Source organism: Tachyglossus aculeatus, chromosome 9 (assembly GCF_015852505.1).
Source record: "Tachyglossus aculeatus isolate mTacAcu1 chromosome 9, mTacAcu1.pri, whole genome shotgun sequence".
In the NCBI taxonomy this organism is placed as follows: domain Eukaryota; kingdom Metazoa; phylum Chordata; class Mammalia; order Monotremata; family Tachyglossidae; genus Tachyglossus; species Tachyglossus aculeatus.
The window spans coordinates 49,289,626-49,304,355 of NC_052074.1; the positions used below are offsets into that span (position 1 = coordinate 49,289,626).

Consider the following 14,730-nt stretch of genomic DNA (forward strand, 5'->3'; position numbering starts at 1 on the left):
CTGCGGTGAGGTCCTGCCATGGACTTCTGTGACCAGTGGGATCAAACATTCAAGTCTTGGGATGACTCCTCTGCTTCATTTGCTCCTCTCTTTCCTTGTTTTATGGTTTTTAATAATAATGATGATGATGATGACGATGGTATTTGTTAAGCGCCTACTCTGTGCCAAGCAGTGTTCTAAGCGCTGGGGTAGATACAAGGTAATCAGGTTGTCCCACATGGGGCTCAGTCTCAATCCCCATTTTATAGATGAGGTAACTGAGGCATAGTGAGGTTAAGTGACTTGCCCAAAGTCAAACAGCTGACAAGTGGCAGAGCTGGGATTAGAACTCACGACCTCTGACTCCCAAACCCGCGCTCTTTATACTAAACCAAGCTGCTCCTCCTACTTTTCCCACCTACTACAAGGAAACACATGGGAAATACTCAAGTGTGATTGTGTAGTGGCACTGTGGGTTACTGCCTTACTTTCCACCTATTCCACCCCCATTGAAGGTTCTTGCTTTAACTGATCATTTCACAGGTATTTTTCTGCAGTCAGAGATCTGCTGAACATCCTTTGAGAGCCCTTGAAAGAGGCATTAGATTCACTAATTTGAAGGTTGGAATGAATAACCTTACTGGTTATAATGTAATTCCCGTAAGGAAGAGAAATCAGTACCCATGTCTTTGGTATTCAATTAGGACCAGTGCTAAATATTTGTATAATCACTTTTATAATAAGGTTTATTATAGAAAGCCATGGTGGTGTTTTTATCTAATTTGGAACAAAAATGCTCCATTGTCCGCTTTTTGGTGTACTTTGATCAGGCTCATTTGGGCCTTTTTAAGCTGGTTCTTTTACAGAAAGCTCTTCTTACTCCAAGAAGATGATTGCAGGAACCCTGATTTTAATATCTAAATTTAAAAATGTTTCTTCCACTCGAATCCAAATGTTCAAGCTGGGCAAGTGACTCATTTAATTAAGTCTGAAAGAAAAGACAACTTGACCCTTATGACCTAGGAGTATATTAAGGGAGGATTTTTTTTGGAAATGCATCTGTTAGAAGGGGAAGTGGAGGGATGTTGAGTTAAAGAAGACAATAGAAAGGAAGCTTGAAAAAATTTATTTAAGGCTACTGTTTGTTATCCTGAAAGCAGAGCATTTTTATGACAAAAGTTTCAAGGAGGATTTTTTTTTTAAACTCACCATTGTGGTATCCTATTACTCTTACTACTAATGCAGATATTTGGTGATTGGAATCATTTATATGTACAAATTGATTTCATAGAAAAATAATTTCATTGCTAAATGTAAACAGATTGTTTTCCTAAATAAATGGAAAATATGAAGATCTGGCACTTTCGTATTTTGAAAACTGTTACTTTAGTTGTCCTTTGACAATTGTTTATTCCAGAGATAATCCTTTGGCTACACAACACTAGAGAAAGTCATTTCTTGGCATGCAAAGCAATATGGCTTTAGGATACACTCCTTAAATTTACAGAACACAAATTTTCATACATCCCAAGTAGCCAGCAGGTGATTGATTGGAGATGATCTCGAATAATTATACATTTATTTCCTAGAAAACAAAAAAAAGTTTCAGAACAGTTACCATTCTCAGAGAATTTACTCAAACTACTTTGAAAAAAACTTTGATGATTTAATGTCATTTACCTTACAAGCACCTCAATTTTGCCAATTTGAATTATCTTGGAATAAGAAGATAATTCTATCTAAAGGTAATACTATTTAGAGGCTGGTGTCCAAATGAGATCAAAAGTGTCCTATGGCTGTATTAAAAACTGGCAAAATCTAATGAAATTAATCGTTTTTTACAGCTTCTAACAATGTAGGGTTTTTTTTTTTCTGAAGTCTCCTTATAACTTCTAAATACACAAAAGTTGAAGTAGACTTGGGTTCATTTTTAAAAAATCAATATATGAAATCATTTTCAATATAATGTAAAAATGGAAAATTCAATATAACATGATTAAAAAGCCCTGAATTTCTTTAGAAAAAACTCTAAAATGAAATAGTTTAAAAATTTTCCCATTTATTCCTTTTTTTATGGTATTTGTTAAGTACTAACTATGTGTCAAACACTGTTCTAAGAACTGGGGTAAGATACATATTAATTAGGTCAGATGAAGTCTGTCCAGCATGGGACTCACAGTCGAAGGAGGGAGAACACGTGTTGAATCTTTATTTTACAGTTGAGGAAACTGAAGTACAGAGAAGTTAAGTGACTTTCCCAAGATCACAAAGCAAGCAAGTGGCAGAGCCGGGATTAGAACCCAGGTTCTCTGACTCTCAGGCCCGGGCTCTTTTCACTAGGGTCAAGCTGCTTCTTTTCATTTTCCCATTTTTCAAGTTACTAAGTCTAAACCCTGGAATTAACTTTGCAAATTTAGAACATAAAATACTCCATTACTAGAGCAGACCAACGGTCCACGTAGCACAGTCGTCCATCTCCAACAGTGGCAATAGGCTGCTCGGAGGAGCCATGTGATGGCTGCATCCTTGACATTTATTTATACTTTGTGATGGGCCAGTTAACATCCCTAGCTTTTCCCACTTCATCCTTAACTTCTACCTCCTACATGACCTCTTCATGAAGTTAGCCAAACTCCTCTTGGATTCATCAATGTTTGGCCTGTACAGCCTCCTTTGGTGATAAATTCCATGTGCTTACCACCTGCCTGCAAAGAAGTCTTTCCTTTTTTTTGTTTTGATTTATCACCTTTACTGCTGTGTTGAATGGACCACTAACTCTTTCAGACTACTAGGGGACTGTTTAGGCCAGGTGGCAATGTGCTAAGTGGCCTTTGAGCGCTATGAAAGAGTTCATGCTCTTCCCAAACTGCCCATTGTATCCTGAGAATTAACAGTAGCATGGGTATAACTGATCTCATCATTTAAACGCTACGGTAAAATAATTTTTAAAAAGCCTCCTAGATGTTAAAAACAAGTCATTATGGAAACTACTGTGCAAAATTCTGTAAGTTACAATTACCTCTCCTCATCTTTGGACTGAAGCAGCCAATTTAAAAAATCCTTGGTAGCGAGCTGATCCAGAACACCACTTAGCTCATGGGAGAATGTGCCATCGGCATGTCTTCGCCAAAGCTCTTCACTCGCTGCCGCTACCTCTCTTGAGCTACAAAGGGAAAAATATTGAAAGAAGTCTAGTGATTCTTTTAATTTTTTGGTAATTGAATATCTTATAAGAGGGAGAGCACAAGAGCTCTGGTAAGCACCCAGAGAATGATCAACACTCTTGGCCCTTTCTTTTTGAGCCCAATTAATGTAAGAATTAATATCAATGTTAATAGTTCATATTAATGTCAGTACCTCTCCACTGGAGAATTTTAATAATAAGAATAATTAGTCATCATAATAATTGTGGTATTTGTTCAGCATTTACTACGTGCCAAGCACTGGGGTAGATAAAAGATCATCAGGTTCCATTCATAGAACAGGTATTGAATCTCCATTTTACAGATGAGGAAACTGAGGCACAGAGAAGTTAAGTGACTTGCCCAAAGTCACACAGCTGACAAGTGGTGGAGCCGGGATTAGAACTCACGACCTCTGACTCCCAAGCCCGCGCTCTTTCCACTAAGCCATGCTGCTTCTCAATTCTAGAATAAGCAGTGGAAAAATGAAGAAAATTATTTTCCTGTGAAACTGAATTCAAGATTTAATTTGAATTCCAAATAACATAAGGTGTCAGGGGGGCCTGGAAGACCTAAGTTCTTTCATGATTCAGGATGGCAAAGCATAGCCCAAAATGGTGAGAAAACTCAAATAAGAAAATAATAATGATAATAATGGCATTTGTTAAGTACTTACTATGTGCCAAGCACTGTTCTAAGCACTGGGTGGGGGAGATCCAAGATAATGAGGTTGTCCCACATGGGGCTCACAGTCTTAATCCCCATTTTACAGATGAGGTAACTGAGGCCCAGAGAAGTTAAGTGACTTGCCCAAAGTCACACAGCAGACAAGTGGCAGAGTTGGGATTAGAACCCATGACCTCTAACTCCCAAGCCCATGCTCTTTCCACTGAGCCACGCTACTCAGTAGGTGAAGGGTAACAAACAATAAACATTAACGATACTTTTGGGAACTGTTAATGTATCTTTGAACTATTCACAGAGTTCAACCCATTTTTATAGGAGTCTATGTGCTAGAATAACAATCAAATTTCTCTTCATATTTCTGGGAATGTTGCTTTCTCTGTTCCAATTGCTCCATCAGGTCTTATCATTCTAATTATTTTATGCTCTGAAAATGACCTCTTGATCACTGAGGCTTTTATAAAATTTATTTCAGTATTTTCAAATCAATCAGTCAATCAATTATTGAGCACTTACTATGTGCAGAGCTCCGTACTTAGCTTGGTAGACAACAATACAGCAGAGTAGGTAGATATGTTCCCTACCCACAACAATCTTGCAGTCTAATAACATCAAGACCAGGATGTGTTAATGAGGGCAACATCCCCAACATTATTCCTCCAAGCAGTGTTTTGCTGCTACTTTTGGATGCACTATTAGTACGGCATTTCCTTTGCTTTAATAAACAACCCCAATCCCTAGGATCATATGAGTGACCTTCACTTATGTAACAGCACCAGATCTGAAAATGGTGAAAGGACTGAAATTACAGAAACTCCACTTCAGATACTTCCCTTCAAAAATTCAGATTTCCACATTGTTGTTCTCTTTTCTTATTCCTAGTATTTGGTAATAACAGGGCAAGGGAGTGATCAGTCTCTCTGACAAGATTACCAACTTGATTAACTAACGCTTTCCATCTGTTACATCCTCTGAATAGCAGTTATTTTTCTGGAGCAAAGTTCTGGGAAAGATACTTTATCATCCACAACCCTAAATGGATAACTCACATTATTATCTTATTTGTCGCCAGCTGAGAACTTTAATTCTAACCTATTGTTCCTTTCCACTGGCAGCAACATCAGAAAACTAGGCAAGAAGAACATTCAGAATTAAATCCTTCCAGCTCTTTTTTTCAACAACCAGCGTATTTGTTTAGCCAATGTTATTATTTCACTCTCATGGAAGGAAATGTTTTGTGAGAATGACCTTACCAATTAATTACTCTTAGAAGCTATCACAAAAGTAGAATGCATTTTATTATTTAAAAGAGGTAGCATGACAAGCTTCTGAATAGTATCTTCGAGCAGATTTATACCCTTAAAAATGAACAATTCTAACCTACCGAATGAGCTAGGGAGTGAGCCCGTTGTTGGGTAGGGACTGTCTCTATATGTTGCCGACTTGTACTTCCCAAACGCTTAGTACAGTGCTCTGCACGCAGTAAGCGCTCAATAAATACAATTGAATGAATGAATGAATGTCATTAAATAGAATGGAAACCGATGAACATATCCTACAGAATTATTGAAACAGAAAGCATAAAAGTACTGGATAAGAATTTATAGACTCACGTTCTTCTTTCTTGTCCTTTCAGTAGCCAATCAATGAATTCATTGGTTGCTTTTTCTTCCAAGTAACGGCTGAAATAATCGGTGTAAACCCCATCAAAGTGTCTTGCAAATTTATCATGGCGTTTGTTAATTGGAGTGCTAAGGTAAGTACAGATATTAAATTAGGATGTCTGCTTGTAGCCTAGAAAATGAGACTTTCCTGTCCTGGCCAGGAGATGATTCAATTCAATGCTACTCCAAGATAAGCTGCCACAGTAGCTATGATACATAACATACCTTTGAAGAGTCTGGCTACGAATTCAGAATTGGTTAGTTTCCTTTAGAATTGTTGGTGATACCAGAAAATCTTGTGCATAGAGGCACGGGAACTGTCATGCCACCAAAAGGAGACATTCCTCTTTTTTTGATGGCATTTTATTAAGCGCTAACTATGTGCAAAGCACTATTTTAAGCGCTGGGGAGGTTACAAGGCAATCAGATTGCCCCCGGGGAGGCTCACAGTCTTACTCCCCATTTTACAGATGAGGTAACTGAGGCACAGAGAAGTTAAGTGACTTGCCCAAAGTCGCACAGCTGACAATTGGCTTATTCCCCAGGCTCCTGCAGTTTGGGGAGGTACTCTCTACAAGTAGCTGTTTTGGTTTTATGTCTGTGGTTTCAGGCTGCTGAACACTTGGGATTGGACCCAGCAGTCAAAATTAAGCTGGGAGCAATAATTTGTCTTCCAGAACCCGAAGACTTGGGACAATTTTAAGAGAGTCAGGATCCTTCTGTGGTTTGGGGTTCTTTTTTTTTAGGGGATGGGGTGGCGGTCCTGGACCCCAGATCCAATCTCAGCCAGCCTAAATTGGTCAATAGTTGAAACACTTCCTAGATTATCTCCCAGTGGGTGATCCCGGGATCCTGGATTCCTCTGGGCTTTGTGGAGTTCTGGAGCATCCAAATAAACCAAGAACCTACAGATCCCTCTTGAGTAACAGAACTGAAAACCTTCAGGGATTGCCAAATATAGAACAGCTGTGAGCTAGAGATGGCCCCTTCCCCTCACCAGTCACTGCTTGGAAGAGTACAGTATAACAATAAACAGACATATTCCCTGCCCACAGCGAGCTTACAGTCTAGAGGGGGAGACAGACATTAATATAAATAAGTAAGGTCACCTAGAGAGTGTCTACTGTTTCTTGAAGTCTCCTAATGATTCTGGACCAGTGATTCTGCACTGACTGCACCATTTCACTGGCACTGGATTCAACTCTGAGAAGCAGTGTGGCTCAGGGGAAAGGGCCTGGGCTTTGGAGCCAGAGGTCATGAGTTCAAATCCCATCTCTTCCAATTGTCATCTGTGTGACTTTGGGCAAGTCACTTCACTTCTCTGTGCCTCAGTTACCTCATCCGTAAAATGGGGGTGAAGACTGTGAGCCCCCCGTGGGACAACCTGATCACCTTGTAACCTCCCCAGTGCTTAGTAAGTGCATAATAAATGCCATCATCATCAACACTGGGAGGAAGTGTGATATCAAAGGATTTTCAAGCTCTTCCAAAAACACGACTTTAATCTGTAAAGTCACCTCCTTGATAAAGGATATTCATTTTTTTTTTTCTGACTCTGAATGCCCTAAATTGATCGTAGATTTTATCCCAACAAACTCTGGGAGCCCAGTTCGAGTAGGGAGCTCACAATGACTCTTGCATGTGTTCCAAAGTGGTCAGAATGGCATCATTTTTCATTTCTGTGGCTTAAGAGGGACATCAAGTGGCCAAATGCAGCACTAAGCCTAAATTCATGCTCTGGATTTTTCAGTTTGCCGCAGCAACGCGCTCCCGGGATACTGAACCAAGTGAACACAGTGAGTTTTCATTTTGGCTCATTTCCCCACCAGACCATTTTCTCATGTGGATCTCTGATTAAAGATTCCAAACTCCAATCTCTAGTCTTCAGGTCCGTCATTATTAATCCAATATCTTTCTCAGTCTTTATACTTTATGAATTCATTCAATCGTACTTATTGAGCACTTACTGTGTGCACAGCACTGTACTAAGCGCTTGGGAAGTACAAGTTGGCAACATATAGATATAATGATGGCATTTGTTAAGCGCTTACAATGCGCAAAGCACTATTCTAAGCGCTGGGGAGGATACAAGGTGATCAGGTTGTCCCACGGGGGGCTCACAGTCTTAATCCCCATTTTACAGATGAGGTAACTGAGGCACAGAGAAGTTAAGGGACTTGCTCAAGGTCACAAAGTTGACGATTGGTGGAGCTGGGATTTGAACCCATGACCTCTGACTCTCAAGCCCGTGCTCTTTCCATTGAGCCACACTGCTTCTATTTATTTATTTATTTTAGTTGTGCATATTTATTCTATCTATTTTATTTTGTTAATATGTTTTGTTTTGTTCTCTGTCTCCCCCTTCTAGACTGTGAGCCCACTGTTGGGTAGGGACCGTCTCTATATGTTGCCAACTTGTACTTCCCAAGCGCTTAGTACAGTGCTCTGCACACAGTAAGTGCTCAATAAATACGATTGAATGAATGAATGTACAGGATTCATGTAAGGTACATGAATCATTTCTCAATGTTGAACACCTGGATGAACATTTTGCAGCTTCAGAAGGCAAGTCATTCTGAATGGCTACCATCTGGACATTTGGAAATGCTCTTATATTTTGAGCTTGCTGATATCACTTCAAGGTGCATCATGACAAAAGTAGATACTCTACGAATGAAAGTGAGATTTTGCGTTGTTGAGCACATACAAAGACTGCCTTTCTGTACAAACATTTCCTAGCCTCTTGTTCTCCTTACTTGGCTCTTTTAGAATTCATCAACCATTGCACAAACTGTTGCGCTCGAATGGTATCCAAAAGCTTGCTGTAGTCACTGGTGAAAGTGCCCTGTGAATGACGTTTCATTTGATTCTTCTGATTCATGTCGTCTAGTGGTTCCATCTGGGAAGCTGTAAGTGATCTGTGAAGTATCAAATAATCAATTTTTTTTAACACAAATCTCTTTAAGTTTGCACAGCCTTGAGGCACTTCACCAGGGGTAAGCCATATGAGAAGCAGTGTGGCCTAGTTGGAAAGAGCTCAGACCTGGGAGTTAGAGGACCTGGGTTCTAATCCTCGCTATGCCACTTTAAAAAAAAATACGGGATTTGTTAAGCCTTTACTACGTGTCAAGCACTGCTCTAAGTGCTAGCATACATACAAGTTAATTAGGTTGGACATAGTCCCTGTCTCATGTGGATCTCACAGTCTAAGTAGGAGGGACCACTGAGGCACAGAGAAGTTGAGTGACTTGCCCAAGGTCACACAGCAAGCAGTGACAGAGCCAAGATGAAAACCCAGGTTCCCTGACATCCAGGCCTGTGCTCTTTCCACTAGGCCATGCTGTTGTCTGTTGTGGTGATCTTGGATAAGTCACTTAACTTCTCTGTGCCTCAGTTCCCTCATCTGCTTTTAGACTGTGAGCCCACTGTTGGGTAGGGACTGTCTCTATATGTTGCCAATTTGTACTTCCCAAGCGCTTAGTACAGTGCTCTGCACACAGTAAGCGCTCAATAAATATGATTGATGATGATGATTACCTGTTCTCCCTCCTATTTAGACTGTGAGCCCCTAGTACAGTGTTCTGCACACAGTAAGCGCTCAATAAATACAGTTGAATAAATGAATGGAAATGCAGTACCTGTACTCCCTCCTACTTAGACTGTGAGTCCCATGTGGGTGTGCTTAGTACAATGCTTAGCACATAGTAAGCGCTTAACAAATACCACAGCTCTTATCATAAACTACCATTTGATTAGCCTGGTTACTTCCATATTCATAAAGTTTGGGAGATATGTGTGCACTTGACTACTGACTCCCATTAAGACCTATATCTGAACTGTTCTGAACTGAATCAATAACCTTATTTCAACCAAGATTTCAAAGAGTGTCTTCACAGCTTCCTATTTCGTTACCTGGGAATACAGGACAAATCAAAGATTCACAGATTGTAGATTCCAGATACCCATTTTTCTTTTAATGCAATCAAACCCATTCACATTCCAGCTACATAATTATAAAATAGCCCAATAAGTCCAGTTATTGTGAAGTACACATGGGTTAGTTCATAAAACTCAAATGGCTAGAAGTTACTATATCATTTATTATGCACCTTAATCCCTGATCCAATAAACTGCCTAATGAATCTTGTGGATACATTGAAGCCCACTGCTATCAAAATGATCATTTAAGCGCATGACTTTGCAGAACAACGGTGACCTCTGAACCACACCTAGTCTTTGCACTGATCTCAGGTTGTATTAGCCGTATGTCTGAAGACAGGGCAATTTCAGAGTTTAATGGTTTATTACCTGGCTTTCTCTTCTGTGTCTTGAAGGGAACGTTGCCAGCTGCCTTGAGCTAGCATCACGAACAATCCAGCCACGAAGTAAAAGCTTTTCATTTTCACTGCCTGGAAGAACAGAAGGAAGAAAGGCGGGTTACTGCCCTAGAAATAAGATTTTAGGAGGGCTCAGATGTGATAACCAGACAATTCGTTTGCCACTGTTTTCTGGGAATGGTGTGTTCAGGTGAGAGGTGGGTAGGTGAAAGCGGAACTCCTCCTGGTGGGTTTATAAATTGATGGTGATATATAAGGACTTCTTTCAAACCCAGGGAAAGTCTGAGGTGGCAATGTGACGGGGAGCAGGAAGGAACCTCCAGAAAAACGATATTCACTTTGCAAAAACACCTCGGAAGGCTGCTTTTTGCCCCATCCTTGTTTGTCACTCCATTTGGATAACTAAATGTCTAGATCAAGGTTCCCTGAGCAATAATTGTAGGAGTGAATCCTACGCAAATATATGAAAATGCAAATCCAGGCAACCTCTGCCCAGGAGGACTGGGGGTCAGGAGACCTGGGTTCTAATCCTGACTGCCACCTGCCTGTTGTGTGACTTTGGGCAAGTTCCTTTACTTCTTTGGGATTCAGTCTCCTCATACACAAATTGTTCTCCACTTCTCCTTAAATTGGGATCCCTATGTGAGTCTGATATGATTGCATCAGCCTCAGTGTTTAGTACACTGCTTGGCATATAGTAGGCACTTAACAGATGTTTCATTATAGTAATGATAATAATAATAATTGTGAGCTCTTGTTATGTGTTAGATGCTAGGGTAAGTATTATAATGTTATCATGGCCCCTCCATATTTATTTCAGATAATAAATGTAAATGTGAATTGACTCCTCAAACCATTCCCAATAAGGAAATAATCTCTCTCTGCTTTCAAATTAGGCCTCTCTAGTTTTCTGAAAACATTGGTTTCTCTGAAAATGGATGATTCTGTGAAATCTGGAAAGATGAATGGAAGTTGAAGTCTGAAAAGCCCATTTTCACGGAGTTTCAGGATGGGTAAATGGATTGTCGTGATCTGACATGGATTCATTCTTTAGGAGAACCTTTATTTCAGGGACACAACCAGTTTTTCTCCAAAAGGAAACTCCTCTCAGTTTAAAAGTGTGGAAAACTTTACCCCAGCCATTCAAACATTAATTAGGGTGACAAGCAGGGAAAGCTGGGTGCTGCTTTGCAGATGTCAGTAGAAACACAATCCTTTCTGTGGATGTGATACTAACATTCAGCAGTTTGGAAAGGTGCACGGGAATAACCATCACAGCTGCTAATTCATTAGGGACCACACCCTCCTAAAAGAGACTCGCTTCTTGGTGTCTGGCCAGGGCTTAAAGCAGAAAAAGTTTACTTTAAAAACATCGTGGTTAGAGGAGAGCTGGTGAGGACTGATTCAGCACCAGACAGAGACGCTTAGCCATCGAGAAGGAACTTTCTGTTGATTCTGGTCGAAAACATCCCAGTTCATTTTATCACTCCTTAACGGGCAGTCCCACATTTCCAAGATATGACTTGGGACCTTCCTTTGGGAAAGCACCCAACCACATTCATGTTCGAGCCTCAGTTTATTGAATTTTGTTCAGTGACTACTCAAAGGTACAGTCTCTTTCTGTTAAATTCTACACACTGGATTATAGGAGTTTTCCACCAGCCCAATAAGACTAGAAGAGATTATCTCGGCTCCATTCCCTACAGTTAAATAGGACATTCGAGCACATTATTGGTCATGAAATTGAAGCACCCAGGTTCAATTTTAAAATATCTAATGAAGATGATATACCACATATGGCTAGCCCGAATGGCATCCTATCCATAATGCTATCCTTAACTATCAGTCAGGCTTTCAATTACCGTAATAGCTCTTCATTTCCAAGGATTTACATTATCCTGCATTTCAACCATCTTAGGCAGCCTCAGGCTAAAACTTGGCATACCAGCTGTCAGTTCAGATGTATTATTCATTTATATTTTAAATAGTGTAACTTGGTCTAGACTTTGTAATTGTAAAGCGGCCAACAGATTTGAGGCATTTTAGGGTTGTTTGACCTGTTCTAAATTAAAAGAAAAATTCATTTTAAAGACAAGAGTAATTTGCAATGAGAACTTGTGCTTCTGCAACTTAAACAATCTTCAACAAAGATAACTCTGTTAAAAAGCAAATCAACGCTGATTTCAGAAAGCTTTGAAACCACCGTGCTTTACTATTAATTGCAGGACTGACTTCAGTCATTATAGACCTGCTGCCTTAGTTTTGTAGTCAGAGACTCTTCCTGATCCCAAAGAATGTTAAGGTCAAAGGTCAGCAAGGGAAATAGACTGTTATATTTCCTATGGCATCACTGACATCGAAAGTCTATTTCATCTATCAACTTCTCTGCCATTCTTCAAACCAAGCATGTTCTGTAGGTTTCTTTCAAAGGTAATCCAGTCATTTACGTGAATTTAAATAAAAAATCTGATCATATATACCCAGATGACTTAGATATGTACTTTTAGCAAAAGACCCTTAGTTAGAAATATCAAATTTATTTATATATCAATATTTACATCATGACAAGCAAAGTTGGTCCCCCTTGTTTCAGAATAAGCAGTAATTTAAATATTTTCCCGTTTTGAATTTTTTTAAAAAATTCAGCTGTGCTCAGGAGAAAAGGCAATATGAGCTCGATTTTCTTTTAACTAGCTGGTGAGTTTCGATTTGATAATCAGGCTAAAATATCTATTTGTTGATAAGAGCTATAAAAATTAAAGTGATTTACTCACTCTTAGATCTATTAGCAGTAGCAATAGTATCTGTTAAGTCCCTACTATGTGTGATGCACTATACTAAGCCTTGGGGAAAAATGCAAGTTTGAGAATTAATGATTTATTTGTAACCACAATAAATGTTTCTGAATACAATGACTTGTAGAGTGCTTGAGTGTATCTTAGGTAGGACCTATAATACCAACTTGATTTTAAATAGTTCCTTTCACCAGCAATCACAAAGTGACTTACAAATTTTTCTCAACCTATCAGTAGTCCCTGTAAAGTATGCAAAGAGCATGGGAATTAAAGCATCTCTGAAATAATAATAATAATAATTATTATTATTATTTTGGTATTTGTTAAGCGTTTATGATGTGCAAAGTGCTGTTCTAAGCGCTGGGGAGGATACAAGGTGATCAGATTGTCCCATGTGGGGCTCACAATCTTAATCCCTATTTTGCAGATGAGGTAACTGAGGCACAGAGAAGGTAAGTGACTTGCCCAAAGTCACACAGCTGACAAGCGACAAAGCCGGGCTTTGAACCCATGACCTCTGACTCCTAAGCCCGTGCTCTTTCCACTGAGCCACGCTGCTTCTCTATGGGGCATGGATGGGGAGAAAGAAAAACCAAGAATCAGGGGAAAATAATCATAAAATATTTTAAATCCATATTCAATTTTTCCAGTCAGCATGAAAACAGCCCATTTTTTCCTGATGGGGAAGCATTTGGAAACACTGGCCCTGACTAGTTGCCACTCACTGGGTGATCACATCCCCTTAATTTTGTCCCCGGTTGCTTATCATTTTTATGAAGTTCACTGCATTGACAAAGAAACCACTGGCCATATTTTTTCACAATTTGACCCAGGATTTCAAGCTAACACCTTAGCCCAGGGATGGTTCAGAATTGCACGTGGGAATCGAGCTGTTTTGGAAATTCAAGAGCATATTCTATTACAGTCAGGGAAGCCAAATGAAGGGTTGGTGCACTAGTTTTACTGAGACACCAAAGGGAGCCAGAACCAGCGGGCATCCCCTCAGGGCAGCCCACAGGAAGAACATTTTTCGTAGAAAATGACAAAGAGCTGCTCTGAAGAGATCTGATTGATTGATGGGATTTTGTCAGGGAACAGAAGATATGAAAAATGATGGTAAATCTGACAGTCCATGTCTTCAACGGTCACATTTCCAACGTCCCGTAAAAGAAGCTTTGTTCAGAGCATAAGGGCATTCAGTACTTAATCTTAGGGAAACCTTTTCCTTCAAGCAACTTTAGCATTTAGTCCTCGCTATAACATTTCAATTATTTCTGCACCACATTTCCCTCACATTTATTTCTGTTTCGCCTCTTTGAATTCTCTTAAAAGACTTACTTCATGGTGATTGCATTGAAGTGGATTTGAATTTAATTAGATCTGCTTTTTTTTACTATCCAGTCTACATTTCATCACTAATAATATAAAAGACCGAAGAACAAACTTACGTTTTCTTGTCTTGCCATAGAAGTACAGTATAACTCTCGACTGAGGGGGAAAAAATGGTTGAGTTAATTTACAAGCATCCAGCAGGAATCTTACCTTCTGCCAATATGAAGTGAATTCAGCAGGTGGGGAAAAGTAGGTACTTTCTTCTGGAACTTTACAAAGTGTTCCGTGTCCTGTGTACTTCTGCCTCGATCGGATGGCTTTTATAGACTGTTAGCTCTGTTTATCTTTGAAGACATTACGCTGACAATATAAATTTCTCATCTGTAAATAATGGGCTTATTTTCAAACGATTTCACTCACCCACTCATTCTGCTCATCTATACTCTGTGCTTAAATTGGGTAGAATCTCAGATCTGGTTTGTTTATTAATTATTTAAGACTGTAGTAACTTTTAGCAGGGAATGGAGAAAAGGAGTTGTCTGGGTCAGAGGGAGAAAGACCTGTAGCTTTAAAAAATTAATTATTTTTTGATCTGTAAATTAGATAAAGTGAGGTTTTCATTAGCATGTGTACAAAATTCACTGCTGGATTATGTTACATCATTGTGATTTAAGGGGAGGGTGTTGAATATCTTTTGAAGTGACTGAAATTTGCCTTTCTGTACTATAGATCAAAGATGATTTCTGACTTGATAAAC

At 39.4% G+C, this 14,730-nt stretch overlaps 1 protein-coding gene across 1 annotated transcript; it reads right to left on the minus strand.

Annotated features, from left to right (window-relative positions):
• Nucleotides 1–1,089: 1,089 nt before the first annotated feature.
• GCG (glucagon) lies at nucleotides 1,090–14,262 on the minus strand. The gene is made up of 6 exons (XM_038751651.1): nucleotides 14,184–14,262; nucleotides 9,818–9,918; nucleotides 8,266–8,427; nucleotides 5,459–5,596; nucleotides 2,999–3,142; nucleotides 1,090–1,564 (listed from the first exon to the last, which is right to left on the minus strand). Exons 2-6 carry the CDS (start codon nucleotides 9,907–9,909, stop codon nucleotides 1,558–1,560), a joined length of 543 nt encoding a protein of 180 aa, XP_038607579.1. The 5' UTR covers nucleotides 9,910–9,918; nucleotides 14,184–14,262; the 3' UTR covers nucleotides 1,090–1,557.
• Between the last annotated feature and the right edge of the window lie 468 nt (nucleotides 14,263–14,730).